The sequence below is a fragment of the Musca autumnalis genome, unplaced genomic scaffold (assembly GCF_047663935.1).
Source record: "Musca autumnalis isolate F117 unplaced genomic scaffold, ASM4766393v1 scaffold_1, whole genome shotgun sequence".
In the NCBI taxonomy this organism is placed as follows: domain Eukaryota; kingdom Metazoa; phylum Arthropoda; class Insecta; order Diptera; family Muscidae; genus Musca; species Musca autumnalis.
Genome location: NW_027411644.1, coordinates 142,124,822 through 142,146,412, shown reverse-complemented (window position 1 = coordinate 142,146,412; position 21,591 = coordinate 142,124,822). Strand labels below are relative to the sequence as shown.

The 21,591-nt window shown below is 33.6% G+C and overlaps 1 protein-coding gene across 2 annotated transcripts in view; it reads right to left on the bottom strand.

The window, feature by feature from the left end:
• Positions 1-21,591, bottom strand: part of LOC141387151 (uncharacterized protein CG45078-like) — a 125,666-nt gene that overhangs the window by 24,440 nt on the left and 79,635 nt on the right. For both annotated transcript variants that reach the window (XM_073956376.1, XM_073956385.1), the window contains exon 6: positions 12,451-12,649. In XM_073956376.1, the coding sequence (XP_073812477.1) occupies positions 12,451-12,649 (199 nt within the window). The remainder of the gene's footprint in view (positions 1-12,450; positions 12,650-21,591) is intronic.

Below are 21,591 nucleotides of genomic sequence, written 5' to 3'. Positions count from 1 at the left end.
CTTCGCGTTAAAGTCTCCCTGAACAATGGTTATTTCATGTGTTTTGTCAGATTAAAGAGTTCACCAATTTCATTATAAAAAATAAATACCCTAAAATAATACCCGTTCCCGAGACAAATAGTGAGTTTCGCCCGATCGCAATTCTTTGCTATCTTTCCAAAATATTTGAGATCATCCATAGCCAAACTAGTGAATATTTAAATCGTAAATCGTTGCTAACCGAAGTGCAATCTGGATGTCGTGCTGGCCACAGCTGTTACTGATAGTCTGTTTCCTCATTCTTCTCGACCATTGGAAGGCGTTCGACACCGTTGACCATAATAATCTTTGTTACAACCTTTCAATTTTTCAATTACATCTGCTAATCTTATAAGGTCATATCTTGCGAACCGCTCGCAATAAGTGTACACACGAGCAAAAATTTCTGAACCCTTACCGGGCCCACAGGTGTCCTGCAGGGTCAATAATTGGTCCTCTTCTATTCTCCATGTACGCAAAGACCTTCCGCAACAATTAAAGAACTGTCGTATACGTTTGTATGCCGATGACGTACAACTCTTTTTGAGTAATCATATTAATAATATCAACTACTGTGTCGAAAAAATCAACGACGACCTACGTCAGGTACACGAGTGGGCCAAAGCTAATGAACTTTTCCTTAATCCCAACAAGTCTAAGTGCCTAATCATCCACAAAAACAAAAGATAATTTTTTCAGAACATCAATATACGTATCAATAATGAATAGATTGAGCAAGTTTCTTCTGCCAAAAACTTCGGAGTAATGTTTAACTCTTCATGAAGCTGCTCAAACCACGTCAATACTGTTGTTGGGCAGACATTTGCACAAATTCACACTTTATGGCTAACCCATTCCTTTATGCCTCTAAGCATACGTTGTCTACTGGCCAAAACATATTTGGTACCACGACTGCTGTATGTTTGCTCATTGTGACTGTCAGAGACGTCTTAAACTAATGGTATTATTGGGTATGTCTATGGGCCGAATAACTTTTTTTGCACACATGGGGCTGATGCCGACTTTTAGGACATTGCTTCTTATGGCAAACATTAGCTCTCCCCAAAATTCAGCCTGGGCTAATACATACGTGCCAAAAATATGAAACGTTTATTGTTAGCCTTGTCCGCCCAGTTCTTGAATATGGGTGCATTCTATGGAGCCCTTATTACAAATCATACTCTGATAAGATTGAGTCGGTTCAAATGCTATTCCATCTGTTTGCCCTGTGTGGTCCACATTGGGACACGACGGTGCTAATCCCAACTTATGGAAGCCGCTTAATGTTAATTGATCTTCCTACTCTTGAAAAAAGAAGATTTACGCTAAAGCTGAAAACAGATACAACGTTTGATTAAAGTATTGCGTTGGGCGTCGAGAAAAAAACAACAACAACAGGGCGACGACGATACCAAAGTCCAGCGTTTATCTGTTTGTCGGCTTATTTTTCAAATGAATTTGAATTTTTCGGCATCATGCCCAACAGTGTAAAAACGGCCAAAACGACACACAACGACACAAAACTTTAATTAAACGTTGTATCTGTTTTCAGCTTAAGAGTGCTATTTTTATTAAATTGTCACGTGGCTTAATTGACTGTCCGTACTTGATCGGAGAAATAAGATTAGATGTTCCTTCACGTATAACCCTAATTTCTTGCCAATTAATTTGTCAACTGTGGAAACTAATTATGAATCTAATAACCCATTACGTTCATGTGTGATATATATAATAACATTTATAATACGATATCTATAACTGAACCATTACATATTTTAAAAAATTAGTATTGCATTCATAATGTATAAACAAACAGGTTGCCAATCATCTTTAAAGTAATCTTTAAATTGTTAGTAACTTAGTTTAGAATCTATTGTTTTGTAAGCTCCTTGTGCCTGTTTAGAACCCTACAGCTCGGCACATGTACATATATCTACAACTCCCTTTGCGGAACAGTAGAACACAGCTAACGAGCAATACCTATTTTTAATTTGTATCTATAACCATTGTTCGTTTAAATTGTGAATTTGTGAATTTTCATTACTCTATCTTTGTAGTGCTTTGTGTTTACTTCTGTCGTTCTGACGTTTCATTCTTTTGTTTTATTTTTCCTTCTTTTTGATAGATTTTCTTTATTGAAACCATTCATAGCATACTTTTTTGTTGATGTCGTAGACTGTAATAAATTTTTATATCGACTGATTTGATTTGTAGCCGCCTGATTTGATTTTGGACAGTTAAGAAGAATCCTGCAACCAATACCAGAATCCGCTTGTCCGATACCAAGCCTATCCCGATGCGTTACTATCGAATTAAACTTAACAGTAAATCAATAGGCGTTTGTTTTTCTTGATTCACTACTATTCTTGAGTGATAAAGTCTAAACATTTGTCCAATTTCTATCATTTTTAATGGTGGTTCTATTATTTTTTTCGTCCACTTTTTGGTGTTTTTGTAAAAATTGGTTTATTTTTTTTAAAAAGGCTGACTTCCGTATTGTCAGTTTCTTTGTATACTCGCATGAAACTAGGAGTTCTTAAATCGAGTTCCATACTAGAGTAATTTTATGAAATTTTAGTAGTGGGGAAATCGATTTAAGAACCCCTAGTTTCATGAACGAAAACAAAGCAACTGACAATACGGAATTCGGCAAAAGTGTCGAAAAATAATTATGATTTTTGTTGTTCTTTACATAGTCGTTGTTCAGTTTTTGTCACTGACGGACGTGTTTTCTCCAACTGCTTGACTGCGTATATTCATTTCTTTCGTTTCTCGTGTAAAAGACTAAAACATGGCATTGTTTTTGCAAACAAGAATTTACAGACTTAACCAACCAAAAGTCATAAAATACAACAACAACATTAAACGCACTCGCGACCGTGATGATGCAAATTCACATCGAACAACAACGATTGGTAAAAAACCCAAAACCAATAATACCGCGACTAATGCGGACAACAATTATTATGCCCCATTACAAACGGTTGATGATGTGCAAGAGCAAAGTGAAGTGAAACCACACATTCCACCAATAACAATTTTAAAATGTAAAATCGATGAACTGCATGAAATTTGTAAAATTACCAAAATAAAAGACTACGCTATTAGAAAAATTTCAATTGGCTTAAAATTGTATTGCCTTACAAAAAAAGACTTTGATGATATGTGTAATATATTACACGAGAAATACGAATTCTTTACATATGTGACTAAAGACGAAAACCCTTATAAAACCCTACTTTTTGGGCTGGAAACTAAAGAACCAGACGTCAAAATTGTACATAAAAATACAAAGTATGGTCAAATTGTAATATACGTGGTTTATTTCAAGAGAAAAACTATTACAATGAAAGAACTACGACAAAATCATTCAATTATTGATCTCGTAAATGTCACATGGGACTTTCAAACTTCTAATAAGACTCGTATAACGCAATGTCATAATTGCCACATGTTCGGCCACGGATCTAGCCGTTGCAGAGTGAAGACGTTTTGTGCAAACTGCGCTGGTCACCGCAACACAGCTGAATGCAATGAAAATTTAATCAAATGTGCCAACTGCCAAGGGCCACACAAATCCGCAGATGACAATTGTCCGAGTAAAACCCAATACTTGAATATCAAACAACGATACAAGTCTAACAATAGACAAGCAACCAAACCAATTTCACCATTGGTAAACAACAACAGTTTCCCAAATACATTGCTTCAATCTATGCCGAATGCAGCAAGCATATGGAATTGAATACCAAATCCAAACTATACCAGCGTTCCTGGTCGGGACACACAAAATACTTCAGATATGTTCTCTATGCAAGAGATGCAAAAATTAACTCAGGAACTAATACAAAATTTAAGAAATTAGTTGGTATTGGCGGAGATCGCAAAAGAGTGTTCGCTACAGACATTTACAAACTCACAAGAAGTGAACAATTTGTTCTAGGAGGGGATTTTAACTCCCGTCATCATACATGGGGTTGCTCTAGGGCAAATAGTTGGGGAAATGTTCTGTTTGAAAAACAACAACATTCCTATAACTTTAATATATTATTTCCCTGTAGGAAATGTCAATAGTGAATCTATACTGACTTACTACTGACATTGTCAACAGTACTACTGACAAACTGTAGACAACTAATGTAATTTCCTATAGACATTTTGTATGAACGTGTCATTCGAAAGTCATTACTGACATTGGAACTAGTATGTCAGTAGTTGCTGAGGAACCATGTGTTGACATTGGAGGTAGTGAGTCAGTATAGACATTGTAGGTAGTAAGTCAGTAGAGACATTGGAAGTAGTGAGTCAATGTACATAAGGGGTCATATGGAGACATTGGTACCAAATTGTTCACTAATTAGTTTTTTGGCCTATCTGGAACTTTTTTAGATTTAAAAGGTATATAGTCTGTTTTATGAGACGATGAACTTATACTTTTGTTTAAGTAGTATATTTTATTAAAGAAAAACATATAATTATGAAAATACTAAAAAGTACAAATTGTGTAGTACAGTCTTTTGTATCTTTATAAAGGGTTAAGCCCAAGATTCCACATAAGCACAAAATTAGTAAATAAAGCCAATTTTTTCAAGGCTGGCTAACCAATAATAAAAAATCGTTTTCATTGTCAGAAATATCATCGCGTTTTTATTTTCTTGACAATAGGAATTGGTGTGATTTATCTGCTTAAAATGTTTCTTCTTCTGTTGCACTTAACGTTTTAACAGGCGATTCGCTGAATATTGATATAACATCTAGCAACTGAAAAGAATAAACATGTATAAATATGCATAAATAAACAAAATGTCCTTAAACTATTACAGTTGTATAAACATTGGAAAAATCTCGCAATCGATTTTTGCCAAAAACCCCTTCAACATTCTAACTCATTATTATGCCGAGTCAAAATATCAGATGTAAGTTGCGTCCATCATTTCCAGAGAGACGGGACAATATATTTGTCAGGCTCCACAATCTTCTCTAATGATTCCATAAAATGTCTAATTGTCGAAGTTTCACCACAAATGTTGTCAGGCGCCTCAGAACTTGTATTTTGATATAGAATTGTCTATTTTTTCACTTGTCTGTTATTTTCTTTTCATAATTTCCTTTGCTCATACTTGTTGTTATTAAAATTATATATTTTATTGACTTTTCAAAACACATTATTTTATGCCAAACAAATAAGAAAATGAAGAAAAAATAAGAAGATGCTTCGTTGAGCTATCAGTTTTCGATATAAACAATGCTTCTTCTTACTAAGGTAAAAGTATCAATTGTTGACAACCTGTTGACAAAGTGTTGACTTTGTCGCCATAATAGTAGACAAAGTGGTAACATGTCGACTAGGGATATAACCAAAAAAATACCACCACATAGCCGTGTAGAGCATGGAAAACTATTATGAAATACGGTGTCAATTTTTCTCTATCGCGAAAAAAGTTTCAGCACCAAATGCATGGAAGTTCAGAAATGCATTTTTTAATTTTATCTGTCATAACAACATATTTGCTTTTCATTAAAATTTTTATTTTTTTGTAGTCTAATTTAAAATCATTATCAAAGCGTTCTGGACCAATTTGTTCTCAAATCGCGCCATTTCGGAGCATATTAGGAACTTTTGACACTATTGCAATTTTTGGTTTTTCTTTATAAACTCGTGAATTTTATGTTTATATTTTTTGTACCTATCGGACAAGAGAATTTGGGGTCATTTGCAACGAATTCGCGAAAGTTACAGGCTGTTTTTGTTGACCTTGCCTGTGAGAATTGTATTTGTTTTCTACAAAAATACAACACCAGTACCATGTGGAGAATTTTGTCCTAATAATGAAAACGTGTTTCTAAGATCGATTCGATGAAAAAAGTTTCAGCAGCGACCGCAATTACTAAAACCCTTTTGATATTTCTTCTACTAATAATTTTAAATTTGCTTTGTTTGAATAAATATTTATAGAAAAAATACAATTCTCACAGGCAAAGTCAACAAAAACAGCCTGTAACTTTCGCGAATTAGTTGCAAATGACTCCATATTCTCTTGTCCGATAGGTTAAAAAAATATAAACATAAAATTCACGAGTTTATAAAGAAAAACCAAAAATTGCAATAGTGTCAAAAAATCTTAATATGCTCCGAAATGGCGCGATTTGAGAACAAATTGGTCCAGAACGGTTTGATAATGATTTTAAATTAGATTACAAAAAAATAAAAATTTTAATGAAAAGCAAACATGTTGTTATAACAGATAAAATTAAAAAATGCATCACTGAACTTCAATGCATTTGGTGCGGAAACTTTTTTCGCGATAGAGAAAAAATTACACCTTATTTCATAATAGTTTTTCATGCTCTACGCGGCTATGTGGTGGTATTTTCGATATCTGCAAAAAAGTGCAAAAAGTTATATCCCTAATGTCGACACATGTCCCCATGCTTCCTACAGGGTTCCTACAGAAAGCACACATACTCGTATACCATCACAATTGAATCGCCAAAGCTCCGTTTTAGACCTTTACATTACAAATATTGTAGACTGTTTATCTTTTCCTGAAGTAATAAATGATTTGGGCTCAGACCATCTACCTGTGAAAGTAACTTTACTTAAAAATGCTGAATCGAATACAAAACAATGTTTTGATTTCAAAAATGCTAATTGGAGGCTTTTCGCTAATTACATAAGAAGAAATATTGTTCTTTCAAGCGAAGATGTGGAAACAAATTCTGAAAAAGAGCCAAAAGCATCAACAGACCATTACCAGAAAATATAAAATATTTCAGAAGACGATGGCTACATTATCGAGATACACACGATTACTATGAATTTAAGGTGTGAAACTCTATAATAAAATACAGAAATAGTGAATTACGAAACAAATCATGGAATCATCTGTTATCTTCCTTAGCTATAGGGTCTCCTCCATTTTGGAAGGTAACAAAAATATTGAAGAAAACTTCAAAAAACATTCCAATTTTAAAACAAGATGATACTCGATTCGTCACAACTGCTGAAAAGTGTAATGTTCTTGGAAAAACATTTAGGGATAACCAGGTCATGTCAAGAAATTCAGATCCTTTAACGGAAAATCTCGTTAGACAGACAATAAATGTGTTTAATTCAGAAGAAAATCACAGTTTTACACCTACCACTTACAGTACTGTTTGTTCTATAATTAAAAATTTAAAAGCAAAAAAATCACCTGGACTAGATGGAATAAACAACACTTGTCTTAAGGCACACCCTAAGAAAGGAATACAATTCCTTGTTTATTTTATAAATAGTTGCCTCAAAATTAGTTATTTCCCGAGTTATTACCACTTTCTCCGAGTTGCCCACAGGGTTCTTGTCTGTCGCCAGTCCTTTATAATATACAGTCGAAATCGCTTATAACGTCGTCTTTTATAACGTCATATCGCTTATAACGACGAAATCCAAAAGTCCCGAATTTCTGCCCTTTATGCCCCACACAAATAAATATCGCTTGCAACGACATCGTTTGTAACAACATATCGGTTGTAACGTCGTCTTTCTGTGAAACATTTGGATTTTGCTTTCAGTTATAACGTCAAACCATTCAAAGAAAAAACATTTTGCTCTACTTTTTGTTGCATTTTTCAAGCTGAGAAACTGAAATCGCAATTCAGTTCAACACAAAATCTTGTGAAATGAAGGTGTTTTTAATTAAATGATTTTTAGCGAAGATTTTGCTAATTATAGCAAATAGTGCATAAGCCGAATTTCATGTACCATCTATGTCAGATTCATGTCTAGCTGTAGAAACACTTCAGAACCATATAAACTCAGGAGATGTTGCAAGCAAAGTGTTTCAAAAAGCCTTCGAAAACTCACATCTGAGTTAAAATAAAAACTTATGAATGCCTATAAGTCATTTATACTAAATGGTGGGGAATTGCATTTAAGGCGACAATTTATTTAATTAAAAACCAATATATTTATACCCAGAAATCAGTATATAGATCAACCTCGCCTCATTTAATCATATCGTTTATAACGACTATCGATTGTAGCTTCCGAATTTCGTCGGTCCCTTGACTGACGTTATAAGCGATTTCGACTGTATATACTTCAGATCTTCCAATATTGGATCGGTGCATATTAAGCTGTAACAAACTCGCTTCTGAAGTTATAAACAACTTACAAACTGGTCTAAATACATTACATAATTATTTCTCTAAATAGGAAATTTCTGTAAATTGTGATAAGAGTAAGGTATTTACTTTACAAGGAAGAGAAAAGAATGCTTCATTCCTCAAAATGACATAATAGCTATCAATGGAGAAATTAAATTGGATAATAATGTAAAATACTTAGGATTAATTCTAGATACAAAGCTTAGCTACAAAAACCACATTTCACACATCATAAATAAATGTAATATACTGATTAGGACATTATATCCTTTTATAAACAGATCTTCAGCGTTAAATTTAAGTAACAAAATATTAATATTTAAAGTAATTTTTCAGGCTGTAATATTTTATGCAGCTCCTGTATGGGGGACTGCTTCCAAGTGTCACATAAAGTGACTTCAAGTCCTTCAAAATAAAATTTTGAAATTAATACATAGCTTGCCACGATATTACTCCACATCCCGATTACACAATATTGCAAATATCGATCTCGTAGAAGCCAAATTAAACCAAATAATAGACGCTTTTAACATCAAATGTTCCTATTCACAACATAACCATGTCTTAGAATCAGTCTCATAAGTTATATTAGTTTTTAAGAGATTTTATAAAATTACTTCATAAAAATAAATTCATAAAGGTTTTTGTTATATTTTTTCCTTAATTTTATATATTAAGTCAAAACAGTATATATTCAATATCACATTTGCATGCATTTTTTGAAAGTACATATTTAGACTACAAAAACCCTAGTAGGGTTTTGTCCTGTCAAATCCAGTTCGGATTTTATGGCCTCATCTAAACCGGGCTAAATCTACACTTTTTTGCATTTATCAGGCCTTTATCTCAGAAACGAATAGGAATATGGCCTTGCTGTCTTTAGCAATGTTGTAGCCCTAAGATAGTAGAACTTATCTTTTGAAAAAACCACATAAGAAAAACTCCATCTGGGGCATCAAATTCTATAAAATATAGAAAATTTTACATAATTGCTGAAATTCTAGTCAGTATCGGCTAAACTATTGGGAGTTGAACCAAGTAACCTTTTGCAAAAATCTTCCAAATAAAGTTCTCAACAATTCTTTAGAACATTCTGAAACTCTAAAATGCTTGCTTCGCGTTGTTTCAGCGGTATTTTGCATCATATCTTTTACAGCACGTATTTCAAACACAGTTCACACCAACAGTTTATTCTTGCATTTCGGATTTCACTACATTATTGACATTTTTATTAAATCGTCGTTGAAAAATGTGCTGAAAACAACGGCATAGAGACATTTTACAACAATGACATGTTCTGAAGAGTTGTGTAGTACATTCCAGGGAATATTTTTCCAAAAGAAAATATTCAGAAAAAAATACCGGTTTTGGAGATACGGTGCGAAATGTATAAAAATTGTGGAATTTTTGCATATATTTTGAAAGTTGAGGCAATAAATGTAGTTTTTCGAGTTCATTATTTCTCCAAATATTTTATTCTTGTCCTTATCTACAAGTTTGATTCAGAGGTCAGACGAAGATTCGCATTGGTTTCAGAGATATAGCCCCGAATTTCTTTAAAAACTCAATATTTAACCATGTTAAGATGGGGCCATAAAATCCGAGCTGGATCTGACACAACAAAACCCAACTAGGGTTTCTTGTCGTTTGGGTCTGTGCTTTCAAAAAATCCTCAGTTCAAATTGTTTGCACAAGATCACCTTAAAAATGTTGCACAGTGTATGTAATGTATAATAGTTAAGAAAAAAAAGGTTAAACCTTAAACTCTTGAAATTTTTATGGAATAGGTGGAATGCAATTGTAGATAACATGAAATTATTCTATAAAAATAAATTCTTTGGAGTCGATTAGTTCTAAAAACGCATGAAACGGTCAGCAAAATTTCATTTTTGTAGGAGATGGCTGATGTCATACATATAAAAAATATATATACTCGTAGTGTAATGTACGTATTACAGCTTTGTTCCAGAACTAAAAAGTCTTTACAATTTTTACGACTTTTACACATTTTACCCGAAAACCCGTTCCCGTACACAAAAAATTTTAAAATGTTGATTTCTCTTTAAACAAAAATGGCGCTGAATGACGCTCTCTTTAAAAACTTTTTACTCGACGTGTAAAAAATAGTAAAGGTTGCCGGCGTCTGATTGGCTGATACGTTGACTTTGACATTTGTTCCAGCTTTTTTGACGTTTTTTCCATTTTTGCGTTCCCAAACTTTTCGAAAAAACTTTTGTGTGAAAACAATTTTTCTCTTTTTTGACGTTTTTTTCCATTTTTGCGTTCCCAAACTTTTCGAAAAAGCTTTTGTGTGAAAACAATTTTTCTCTCTTTTACGAGTTTTACTATTAAAAAGTAGGGGAACAAAGCTTACTTGTGAATATGTAATTTGGATATTTCCAACAACTCATTGTAATAGAGCATTCAGTTTGCTGACGCTTCTTCGTTCAAAAACTGTGTCCAGGTTATGATATTCACAGCGCGTTTGCACTTTTAAAACCCATAAGGAATATTTGTAAAAATTTAGGTGATTCGTCTGACATTGATAGCAATGAACCGAGGTGCAAAGTCATAACAACCACTTTAATTTGAATTCGATGGTTTCAACAGTTTCGCAGTTGTTCCAGCCATTGTCCAACAACAACTGGCAACACTGACAGCTATGGCATGGAACTTTTTAAAAATGTATTAGTTTTTGTTTCATTCGAACGCGTCCTCTTTAAGAATATCTCAAAAAGTCGGAGCATTTTACCAATAGATTTTGGTTTACGTGCAGGTAAATATATTCTAAATATCACGAAATTAAACGTATTGCAAAGTATTATAATGGATTTTAACGGAGGAGGTAATAGCTTAATTTTTTTTTGGCATAATGCCAATTCGATCATATACTATGGATATATTAGGGTATAGGTATCTGACCACGCAAATTAACATAATTGACATCAATGGAGAGATCAAGAAATCTTCTGCCAAATATGAGTTACGTGGGCAGTACATATCATCCAGGAAGAAGCTATCAAATCTATATTAAAACTTGTACCATTTTTCAGACAAAAATATTGGTCTGTTTAACCCGCTAAATTGGTTGGTTTTTGAGTTGTTTTGGATATAGTTATGTTTTCTCATGGATATTTCTGCATCATAAGATAACCGGTACATTTGTTCATGACATTTAGTATCAACATCATAAAACAATTCATACCGTATGCCCTCTCCAGAGGGGAAAGATGGTTTCTTAAAATAGCACTGTGCAACAGTGAAAATGCAGGGGTTCTGATGTATAAATTCGGTATTGTGGGAGTCTATGGAAGACGAAAATACCTTTGGTTTCTTTGGGTCACTTCGTTTTTTGATTTTACAACAGTAAATGTAGTGAAAAACGGGGTTTCTTGGATTTTCAACTTAAAACGGACATAACTTCGTTTTTTCACAACAGACTTTTACAGCTTATTTTTAATTTAAAAGGTGAAAATCATGTCTTTCGAACAAATCATAATTTTTAAAAATCAGGTAACAAATGGTTATGTTATAGCGATTTAAGTGTGACAAAAACGCATTAAAAAACAGGAAAAAGCTTTCCCTCGTGCTCTAGGCTGCGTAGAAGACGCCAAACTGCGTAATAATTTACTTTTATCAAGAAGGAAATTTAGTTAGATCGTAATCGCTACCACAGTTTAGGACTTCAAGAATAGCTTACGACGCTATGCGAACCACACTTACTAAATTTAAGTAGTTTATCATTAAAATACGAGTATATATTAACAAATTGGTGAGACCGGATAAAACAGCCATTCAGAATCGCGACCACAATTACCAGAGCATTGTATATACATTTTTAAAACAATTAATTTATTATTTTCTGAGATTTTGGGTTTTTGATGTGACGTGGGGGAGATCCTCCGTCCCTCCATTAAGCGTAATAAAATAAGCTTACAATCTATGCTCAGGTCTACAGAATCTTGGTACAAAATTTTATCAAATTTATAAGTTTTTCGGAATATTGTTTGTTCTAACACCGTGACAGGAGAATTTTAAATGTAAGGTATTCAATTCCATTTAGTTCATGTATCCATAACAGTGTACGTTGTACAGCACATGTTCAACAAAAGGGTATTAATTCAAAAGTTTGAAATTCTCACTTTTCATTGTAAAAATTCTTATTATTTGGCGTAATCTTTCTTTCCTCAAAAAGACCGTTATGTATTCAGAGTAAGTACTTATGCATCAACAGGTGCGATATGTTCAGTTTCATATGATGAATTCTACATACAGAAAACTTACTTAGTATCACGTTTACTGCGTATTTTATCCACTTTATTTTCCAAAGAGACACCATCAACACAGTCTTCTATAACAGTATTTAAACGTTCTTGTCGCAAACGTTTTTTTTCATTAATCATATCGGCTTCCTCATTAGAATCTTCCAACTGCTTAGGCGATGAGAACTTCCTTGATGGGCGATTAGGATCCAAATCGGGATCTGAAATAAAAAAACTCCATTACATCAGTCCTATGTATAAACAGCTGCGGTAAAAATAATAATATTCACACATCAGATAGAAATTATCAAGCAATCAAAACATCCGACTAATATTAGCTTCGTTCCCGTACTTTTTTAGTGGTAAAAGTTGTGAAAGAGAAAAGAAAACCAAAAAAAATAACTTTAATACAATTTCGATAATTTCAAATTGGTCATCTTCATCTGAGTCCAATCACTCGTCTTCACTGGATGAATCCTCTAATAAGAGGTAAAACAAACATTTCCATCGTTTTTTTTAATTTCTTCAAATTTCGAGTGATTTGGTGAATTCCGAAAACTTCATTATATAGTATGGCAACATTAGAGGAATCAAGAAAACACTGTAGAAGTGGGAATTGTAAAAATATTCTGTTTAAAGAAAGTTTTTTGTGCAAAAAGAAAGAAATTTTTACACAATGCCGGGAGTTTCTGTTGTTTCTGTAATTGAGGCGCAAAGTAAACAACATCATATTAACAAAAATAGGCCGGAGAAATGTGAGAGATACTTCGGGCCCTTTGTCCTATCCCTGTGCAGTGTGAATTTCTGTTTTGGACCCTAAATGATTAAAACGCTAATTAACACTTCGAAATACAGACTTACATTTTGTACAAAATGCCTTGTTTGAGTACATTTTGTTTCGTTCTTATCTTTTCGTTAATTTGTCATTCGTAACGCTGATTGTTTAGTTTTTACAAATGATTAAATTTTGTGGTTTACATGAAAAAACTAATTATGTAGGAACACTTTGTTAATAAGTGGGAAATAGCTACAATTTGGGATTTTTTAAATAAAAATGCAAAAACATGTAAATTTAAATGTGTATTTGTTATTTAAACAATATATTTATTATTTTAAAGAGTTTTTAGAGTGTTTAAAAGTGACAAGTTTCCATAAAAAAAACAATTCCACTTGCAAAATTAAAAGTGTTTTTATTCCGAAAAATTATTTTGTTTTTGGTTTTCTAAAGAAGCAAAATATGGAATTAATTCCACTTTCGATCGGAATTCCTTCCTGTGCCATTCCTGATAATTTAAAATTCATATTCATATTGTTTCTGCTGTATCTTACATCGAAAAGTACCAACAGAATACAAAAAAGACATTTTCGATCGGTTTTGCTGATGTACATACGTTGTTATGAAAGAAATAAAAATTATTCTCGGTTTAAGTACTGAAACTTAATGTCATTCCTACTTGAATACTTCTCTTTATAGGGCAGAGTATATGTACCTCCCATCTGACGAAATTGTGTGAGAGTAGGCAAATGTGACCTACTTACATGCTTAAGAGGAGTGCTACTTCCTGCAACATATCCACATAACTTATCCAAAGCTGCATACACAGCCACTGAACGATTCGAGGACACCTCTTATGCATAAAAATGGCGACATTAGAAAATAATGTTTAAGCTTTATTCATTTATATTTAATCTCGAGTCGTGGCTGGGGTAAGCATCGGTTTCAACTAGTTACTTATAAAGAAATCCAGAGCTAGAATACGCTACTTTTATAAAAATGTGTTATCTCATCAAGATATTTTATCGCTGGTGAAAATGATAGATGGCTCAATTTCTACAATTATTTTTTAAACATTCGATAACCCAAATATTTGTACAAACTTTTACAAAATCCTGTTCGATAATAAACTTGTTTTGCGAAGTTATCGAACAGACCGGGAGGTCCTGTCTGTGTTGTTGTTTTTGCATTTTGTTTGATCTTATTTTATAAAAAAACTACCTGAACCCGGTGTGCTTCGCTACCCCGAATAAGGTAAAATATATTTTGATACATTTATTTGTTGCCCAATATTCGTCACACATTCCAACTTTCATTAAAATCGGGTATATGTAGCGTCTTTGGTGCATAAAATACATGAAATGGGACGAAAATATATATGGGATCTATATCCAAATCTGAACTGATTTCAATATAATTTTGCAAATCTATTTCTAGGCCCAATTCCGTCAAACATTCAAAATTTCATAGAAATTGGACATACATAGCGTGTTTAATGCATAAAATACATATAATCGGCCGACATATATATGGGAGCTATATCCAAATCTGAACCGATTTCAATATAATTTGGCAAATTTATTTCTAGACCAAATTCCTTCAAACGTCCAAAATTTCGAGACATTACCTGTTACTATTTTATAGATATTTGCATAAAAAATCTAAATTTTTTGGAGGTACATCCGATTCTGATGTTATATCTCCGGATCAACGCGGAATTTCAGAAATTTTTATAGCCTATGTTACTTTCAGGCCATGTGGTGATATACTCTGAAATTTTCAGGAAGATCGGTTCAGCAGTTTTTGAGTCCATAAACTTCAAACTAACAAACAAACGTACAAACATTTCTCTACTTTATACCTATGTATAATATAAAGATGTGTGTTTAGGTTTAACCATGGTAGAATCATTACAAGGTAGGGCATAGCAAACAGCTGATTACAATTTTTTTCTATTGGTTTGCTTATTCTTTCAAATCAGTATACACAAATTGTGTATGGTTTTGAAAAATATGCAAAATATTTTATACATATTACAATTCAGTCGAAATGAAAATTGTTATTACAACATTTATTATTTATATTTATTACAACATTGTGATAAAACAAACTTTTGAACATATACAGAAGCTAACTCTGTAAAGAAAACTTAGCCTCCAATTCATTTTTCGCGTTTTTAGTTAATGATCCAAAATATCAAATAAACAGTACAACCTGTTGCATATTCAGTTGTGGTAATTCTGACAGAAGTTGTCAGATCGTATATACTATATCTGCAAAAGAATTTTAAAAATCTGGATACAAAACAAGAGAGCAAGAAACACAATTTATAAATACATATCATGCAAATTGGCTTGCTATAAAAATATTATTTTTGAAAGATACACTGCATTTAAAGTATTGTGTGTGGCATTGAAAGTAACAAACGCGGAAGGCCTTCCGTAGATTTTTTAAGCTCTACACAGAGAACTATCAAACGTAGAATACGTAGTTAAATTTGCAAACAAAAAACTTCGGTGGCCTGTTTTGACAGGTGATCTCGTTTATATTTTATATATCCTAGTAATTTTTAGTCGATCTGGCAACCCTCCTAATCGAGATATACTGTAGGTAATATTTATTGTAATAGATGCCAGCCCATCCTTGTGAAATAAAAACCTCACAAAACGTCTTAAGGGGTGAGTACATAAGCTGCCTTGCTTGCTTCTGATAAAAGAATAAAAAAGAAAAGGGCAACCCAGTTCGAAATTTGCTCGGCCCTCTTTATTCTTTTATTTTTATTATGTCAGAAATGAAGGCAAGGCAGCTTATGTACGCAGGCCTTTAGTTTACAGATATTCCAGGTTTGAGACCTATTGGGCATTGTTTTCATCTATCATGATCTGGTACTCCCTTGGTCCATGTTCCACCTAGTAGGGATATTGTATGCCTCAAATTTACGTTGATTGTTAGCAGTTAATTCTATTGCAAGAATAAATTCATAAAATATCATCATTTTCAAGTGTTTACCGAAAACGTTTGGAACCTCAATTACATTTCAAAAATATTCATTTGACAGCGTGCATTACATGTAGTTATTGCTTCACATTACTTTTGTTGTACTACATGGGTTAATTTTTTATACCCTCCACCATAGGATGGAGGTATATTAAGTTTGTCATTCCGTTTGTAACTACTCGAAATAATCATTGTAGACCTCACAAACTACATATATTCTTGATCAGTGTGCAATTCTACATCGATATAGCCATGTCCGTCCGTCTGTGGAAATCACGCTAGCTTCCAAACGGATTGACGTAGGTGGATGAAATTTTGGGAAAATATGTTATATTTACGTAGGACTTTTGGTATTGAAAGCGGGCTATGTAGGTCCACGCTTTCGTATAGCCCCCATACAAAATGACGCGTGACGCGTCGTCGTTTTAAGGAATTTTTAAGATATTTGGCCCATTTTACCACCGAATTGTTTGTAATTTGGTACTTTGTGTCTCCAGAGGCCAAAAAATATTCCTACCAAAGTTGGGTTATATAGGACCACGTTTTGGTATAGCCCCCATATAAAGTACGCGTCATTTTAATATATTTTGAATGTATTAGACCCATTTGACCACAGAATTGGTTGTAATTTGGTATTTTGTGTCTTCAGAGGCCAGAAAACATTCCTACCAAAGTTGGGTTATATAGGTCCACGTTTTGGTATAGTCCCCACATAAGACCCCTTATAAAGTACGCGTCATTTTAATATATTTTGAATGTATTAGACCCATTTGACCAAAGAATCGGTTGTAACTTTGTATTTTGTGTTTCCAGAGGCTAAGAAACATTTCTACCATAAAATGTTTATATAGGTCCACGTGTTGATATATAGCCCCCATAATACAATATCTCCCGATTTTCGATATTTTGAACGTTTTAGCCTCATTATCACACCGATATGGCTGAAATTTGGTATTTGGTCTTCTTTAGGCGTATAAAACTTTCCCCCAGAAATTTGTAGGTATAGGTCCACGCCATCATATAGCCCCCATAGAACGGTACCTTCCGAATTTCGGTATTTTGAAGGTTGTGGCCACATTAATCCACCGAAATGGCTGAAATTTGTGGTGGAGGGTATAAAAAGTTCGTCCCGACCGAACTTAACGCTTTTCTTACTTGTTTCTTTTTTTTCGTCATCTTGCATGTAATATAATGGGCAAAAGTAATATAATACAAAGAAATATTAGTCGTTTTTGTATTGGTCGGTTCCGTAAAAATCGCAGAAAACTGTTATAAAGGTCTTTTTCTTAATAAATTTTAATATAATACATTTTATTTTTTAACCATGCAATCCTTCTAACCCCTATAAAATAAAGAAAATACCATCTAACGTTTCCAGTAATGGTGCTATTTCTCTGGTATGTTATCATTAGGGTGGCTTTAAAAAATCGATGTTAAATTTTTTAGGCGGCACACCCCTGGTCATATTGGATTTTCAGATTGCCAAAGTTTGGAAGATGTTAACAAGTGCCACTGGGTCACTTGTATGGGACCAAAGGTGAATTCACACGAAATTGCCCTAAAGGCCCCATTTATTGTCCAATCGATGAGAAATTTTTACCAATTCATTGCTGTGGCTACAAAGATTTTGATATTGCTCCAATGGTATATTTGACAGATTTTAGGAAATTTGGGCCCTATGATATTGTTGGTTGGATTACTTCTCATCGATTGGACGGCAATTTCATGACAATTCACCGTTGGCCGCATACAAAATATTATTGAAACTTTGAGGCCCCAGTGGCACGTGTTAACATGTTATTGTGCTCAACTTTGGTAATCTTAAAATCCAACAAAACTATTAATTTTATATTGGTGCCGCCTAAATCCGACATCGATTTTTCCCTTTGAGTTAAAACCAGCCTAGTTATCATTTCAATTTTCAACGGTGGCAAAATACCCCTCAGTAATGTTTGCGACATTTCCTGAGTATTTCAGCCATGTAAAACTTCTCTACAAGTGGTGTCTTAAGACACGCCGTTCGGACTCGGCGATAAACTGTAGGTCCCATATCATTGAGCTAATATGAATCGGGGTGCACTCATTGCTATGAGAGAAGTCTTCCTTGTCCCATCTGGGATGTCTGTGGAACAATTATATTATTATAGTATTCAGGGTTAGTGGAGTAGGATATCTCATGGTCGGCCCCGATCAACTATAGCCTTCTCTTACTTGTTTATTGTTAAATTATGCAAAAATATAAAATTTGTTAAATTGTCAAATATTTTATGTAAAATTCAATATTCTCTTTGACTTAATTTGTTGCATTAGGCTGTTTTTAACTCAAAGGAAAAAATCGATTTCGGATTTTTTATGCGGCATCTCCGTAAAGTGTTTAGTTTAGTTAAAGTTTGAGAACAATTGAAATATGTTAACACGTGTAACTGGGGCTTCGAAGTTATGAAAATCTCGATTTTTTGGATATTTGACTGGTTAAAGCTATTTGCCCGTATTATGCATTAAATTAAAGGCCATTCTGTTCTTAATATTTTTTCTGAGCAACAAAATACTTACATAAGTATTACTGAATTCGAGATAATAAGGTCAATGTCCCGAAAAAACGCCTTAGGGCGAAAATGGAGTCTATTGTGAAAAACTTATTTTTCTTCCTATATTATGAATTTTTGGGAATGACAACAAATGCCTTTAACATCTTTTTCATAATTAAATTTAATCAAGGGACATAAAGTTGTTTTGGAGCCATCTGGGTACAGATGACTACTTGATGATGAACTCAACTCCTTGCTCTGCTATGTCGTTCACAACTTTCAAGTTGTTTTCCATCCTTACCCTTCCTGGTAATTGATGTTCTGTGGTCAAGTTGCAGGATCTTTTTCAAGAAATTCGGAGTTAATGCTTAATCTCTTGAACAACAAGTAAGTAAACCCTGTAATTACTCCTGGCAGACTTTTTCTGGAAATTTCGGCAGTTGTTCTTTTGTTAGTTTGGTTTTTTCCATCATCCTTGCTTTGTTAAGATTTTTGTCGCATTTTGCTCTTTACGGTGGTTTGAACTATCAGATTAGGCCAACAAGTTCAGGACTAAGATACCACAGATGATTTATCATTTTGTTATTTCCTTTATCTGATATTTGTTTGTGAATGCCTTTCGTATTTCAGTAGATCTTCAAAGCGGTTTAGTTCTTGTTTTGGACCTGAAAAATATTTCTGAATATCATTTTCACTATTTTTATACCATCAGCATTTATGCTAATGAGGGTATATGGGAAATGTTGCCAATTATTTCATATTCCATTTCCAAAAAATTGACTTTTTTCTTTTCGCGCTACATTAACGATTTTTGGTACATAGGTTAAGAAAAATTCCCCAGTACAAATCCGCTCGAGAGCAAATTTTTGGTTGTTGCGGACAAATGTTATCGCGGTTAAACTTCTGCTTTTAAGAAAAAATTATTATAAAAACGCTAATTATTTTATTGAGCACAATTGTCACTAAAAAGTTATCACGAAGTGACGTCATTAAGTAGATTGCATAATATTTGTAAAATGTTACTCAGCATTCGCGGAATTTACAAAAAATTGGAAAAATTTTAAATGTAATTCAAATTTTTTGAATATATATATAAAAAGTAACAGTTTTAAGGAAAGACTTCACGGGGAATCAAATGAGACCAAACTTATAATCATAGGGATAGTAGTTAGGATATTATAGACAAAATTAGCAAATATTGGTGTTACAAAAAACAAATTTTGGTTTCGAATAATAGTTTTCACATGCATTCTAGAGTTGAAAATATTGGAAAAATTCTATAGGAGTACTTCTTTTATTTTTCTTCAAACTCCCAAGAAAATGGGCGGATTTTGCTTTATCTACATTCACGTAGAAGGTTTCCCATTGAGGAAAGTTATCGGGTTGTTGAAATAAATCATTAGACTTCTTAAACGGAAATAGAGTTCAAATTAATCGCTTTAACTTATATGCATTATTAAAATATGTGTCAATCGCGTAATTATCAAAATCGTTTTGTCCGCATGTGATTTTCTCGTACAGCAATACCATATCTTTTAATTTGTATATATTTTTCGAAATATAATTTGGACGCTAAGATGTATCATCGGCTTTCGCACAAAATTTTCGTATTTGGATACAGATTTCTCTGAAGCTGTGTAGGCTACATTCACGACAAATATATCAAATAAATCAGAATCGTGAGTTCTTCATTCCTACATATGATTTTTTGAAAAACCTGTTTGCGAAACGAAATTATAAGAAAATTTCAAAAAACACTTAAAATGTGGCTTCAAAATGTCAGCATCATTTAATGGTAGACGCAGATCAAATTTTGAAAAGTTATACATTGGTGGGATGATCCTTATTTAGTTGGCTTCTACTTTCACTTTGACAGGAAAATCGGGAAAAATGTGGTTTAATCACAAATCGAGAGAAAACAAAAAAGGTCACGTTGGCTTCAACCCATTTTTACCCATTTTTTTAACATAAATATAGCCACCGCTTCCACGCAAATCAACTTTGAAGGGCAATATTTTTTGCCAAGTCTAAAAACATTTCATTTTATCCAAAAGCATTTAATTGTACAATATACAACCACTATTCGCGAGTTATAAAGGCGTAAACCTTGGCTTCAACGATGTTAAATTTTCAATAATATTGCCCATATACACTTTCATACGGGCAAAATGTGCCTCATCGAAATAATGGTTTTAGACCCCAAGTATGTTTGGGCGAAATGGGTTTCAGACAATTTGAAGTCGATTTAGCAATGTCCGTCCGTCTGTCTGTCTGGCTGGTGCGCACGATAACTCTCGAACGGATGAACCGATTTGGTCCAAAATTTGGCTTTCGCAATATTTTGTCCAAACTTAGTATAAGTTCGAAGGTGGGTTATATCGGTCCACTCCTTCCGGTACCTCCCCCACAAAAGCTCGGAAATGTTCGGAAACTTTGTGCGCACGATAACTCTTGAAGGAAATAACCGATTTGGTCCATACTTTGCACATCGTGAAATTTCTACAAGACTTAGATGAGGTTCCAATATGTACTCAATCGGTCAATTCCTTCGGGTACCTCCCACGCAAAATTTGGGAAAAGTTCAGTTTAGGACCTGTTCACGAATCGCTTTGATTTTTGTTATAGCAACTGCCCCCCATATAACGGTATAAGCTTTACAAGGGGCAAGTCCATACTTCCTGAGATAATAGCCTGAAAGTTTCAAAAAAGCCGTATGACACCCTGTGTAGTGGTTGGAGCGCAAGATAACTCTCGAACGGATCTGCCGATTCGGTCCACAATTTGGTTTTTGTAATATTTTGTGCTAACTTGGTTTAAGTTCGAAGATAAGCCATATCGGTCCACTCCTTCAGGTCCTCCTCCA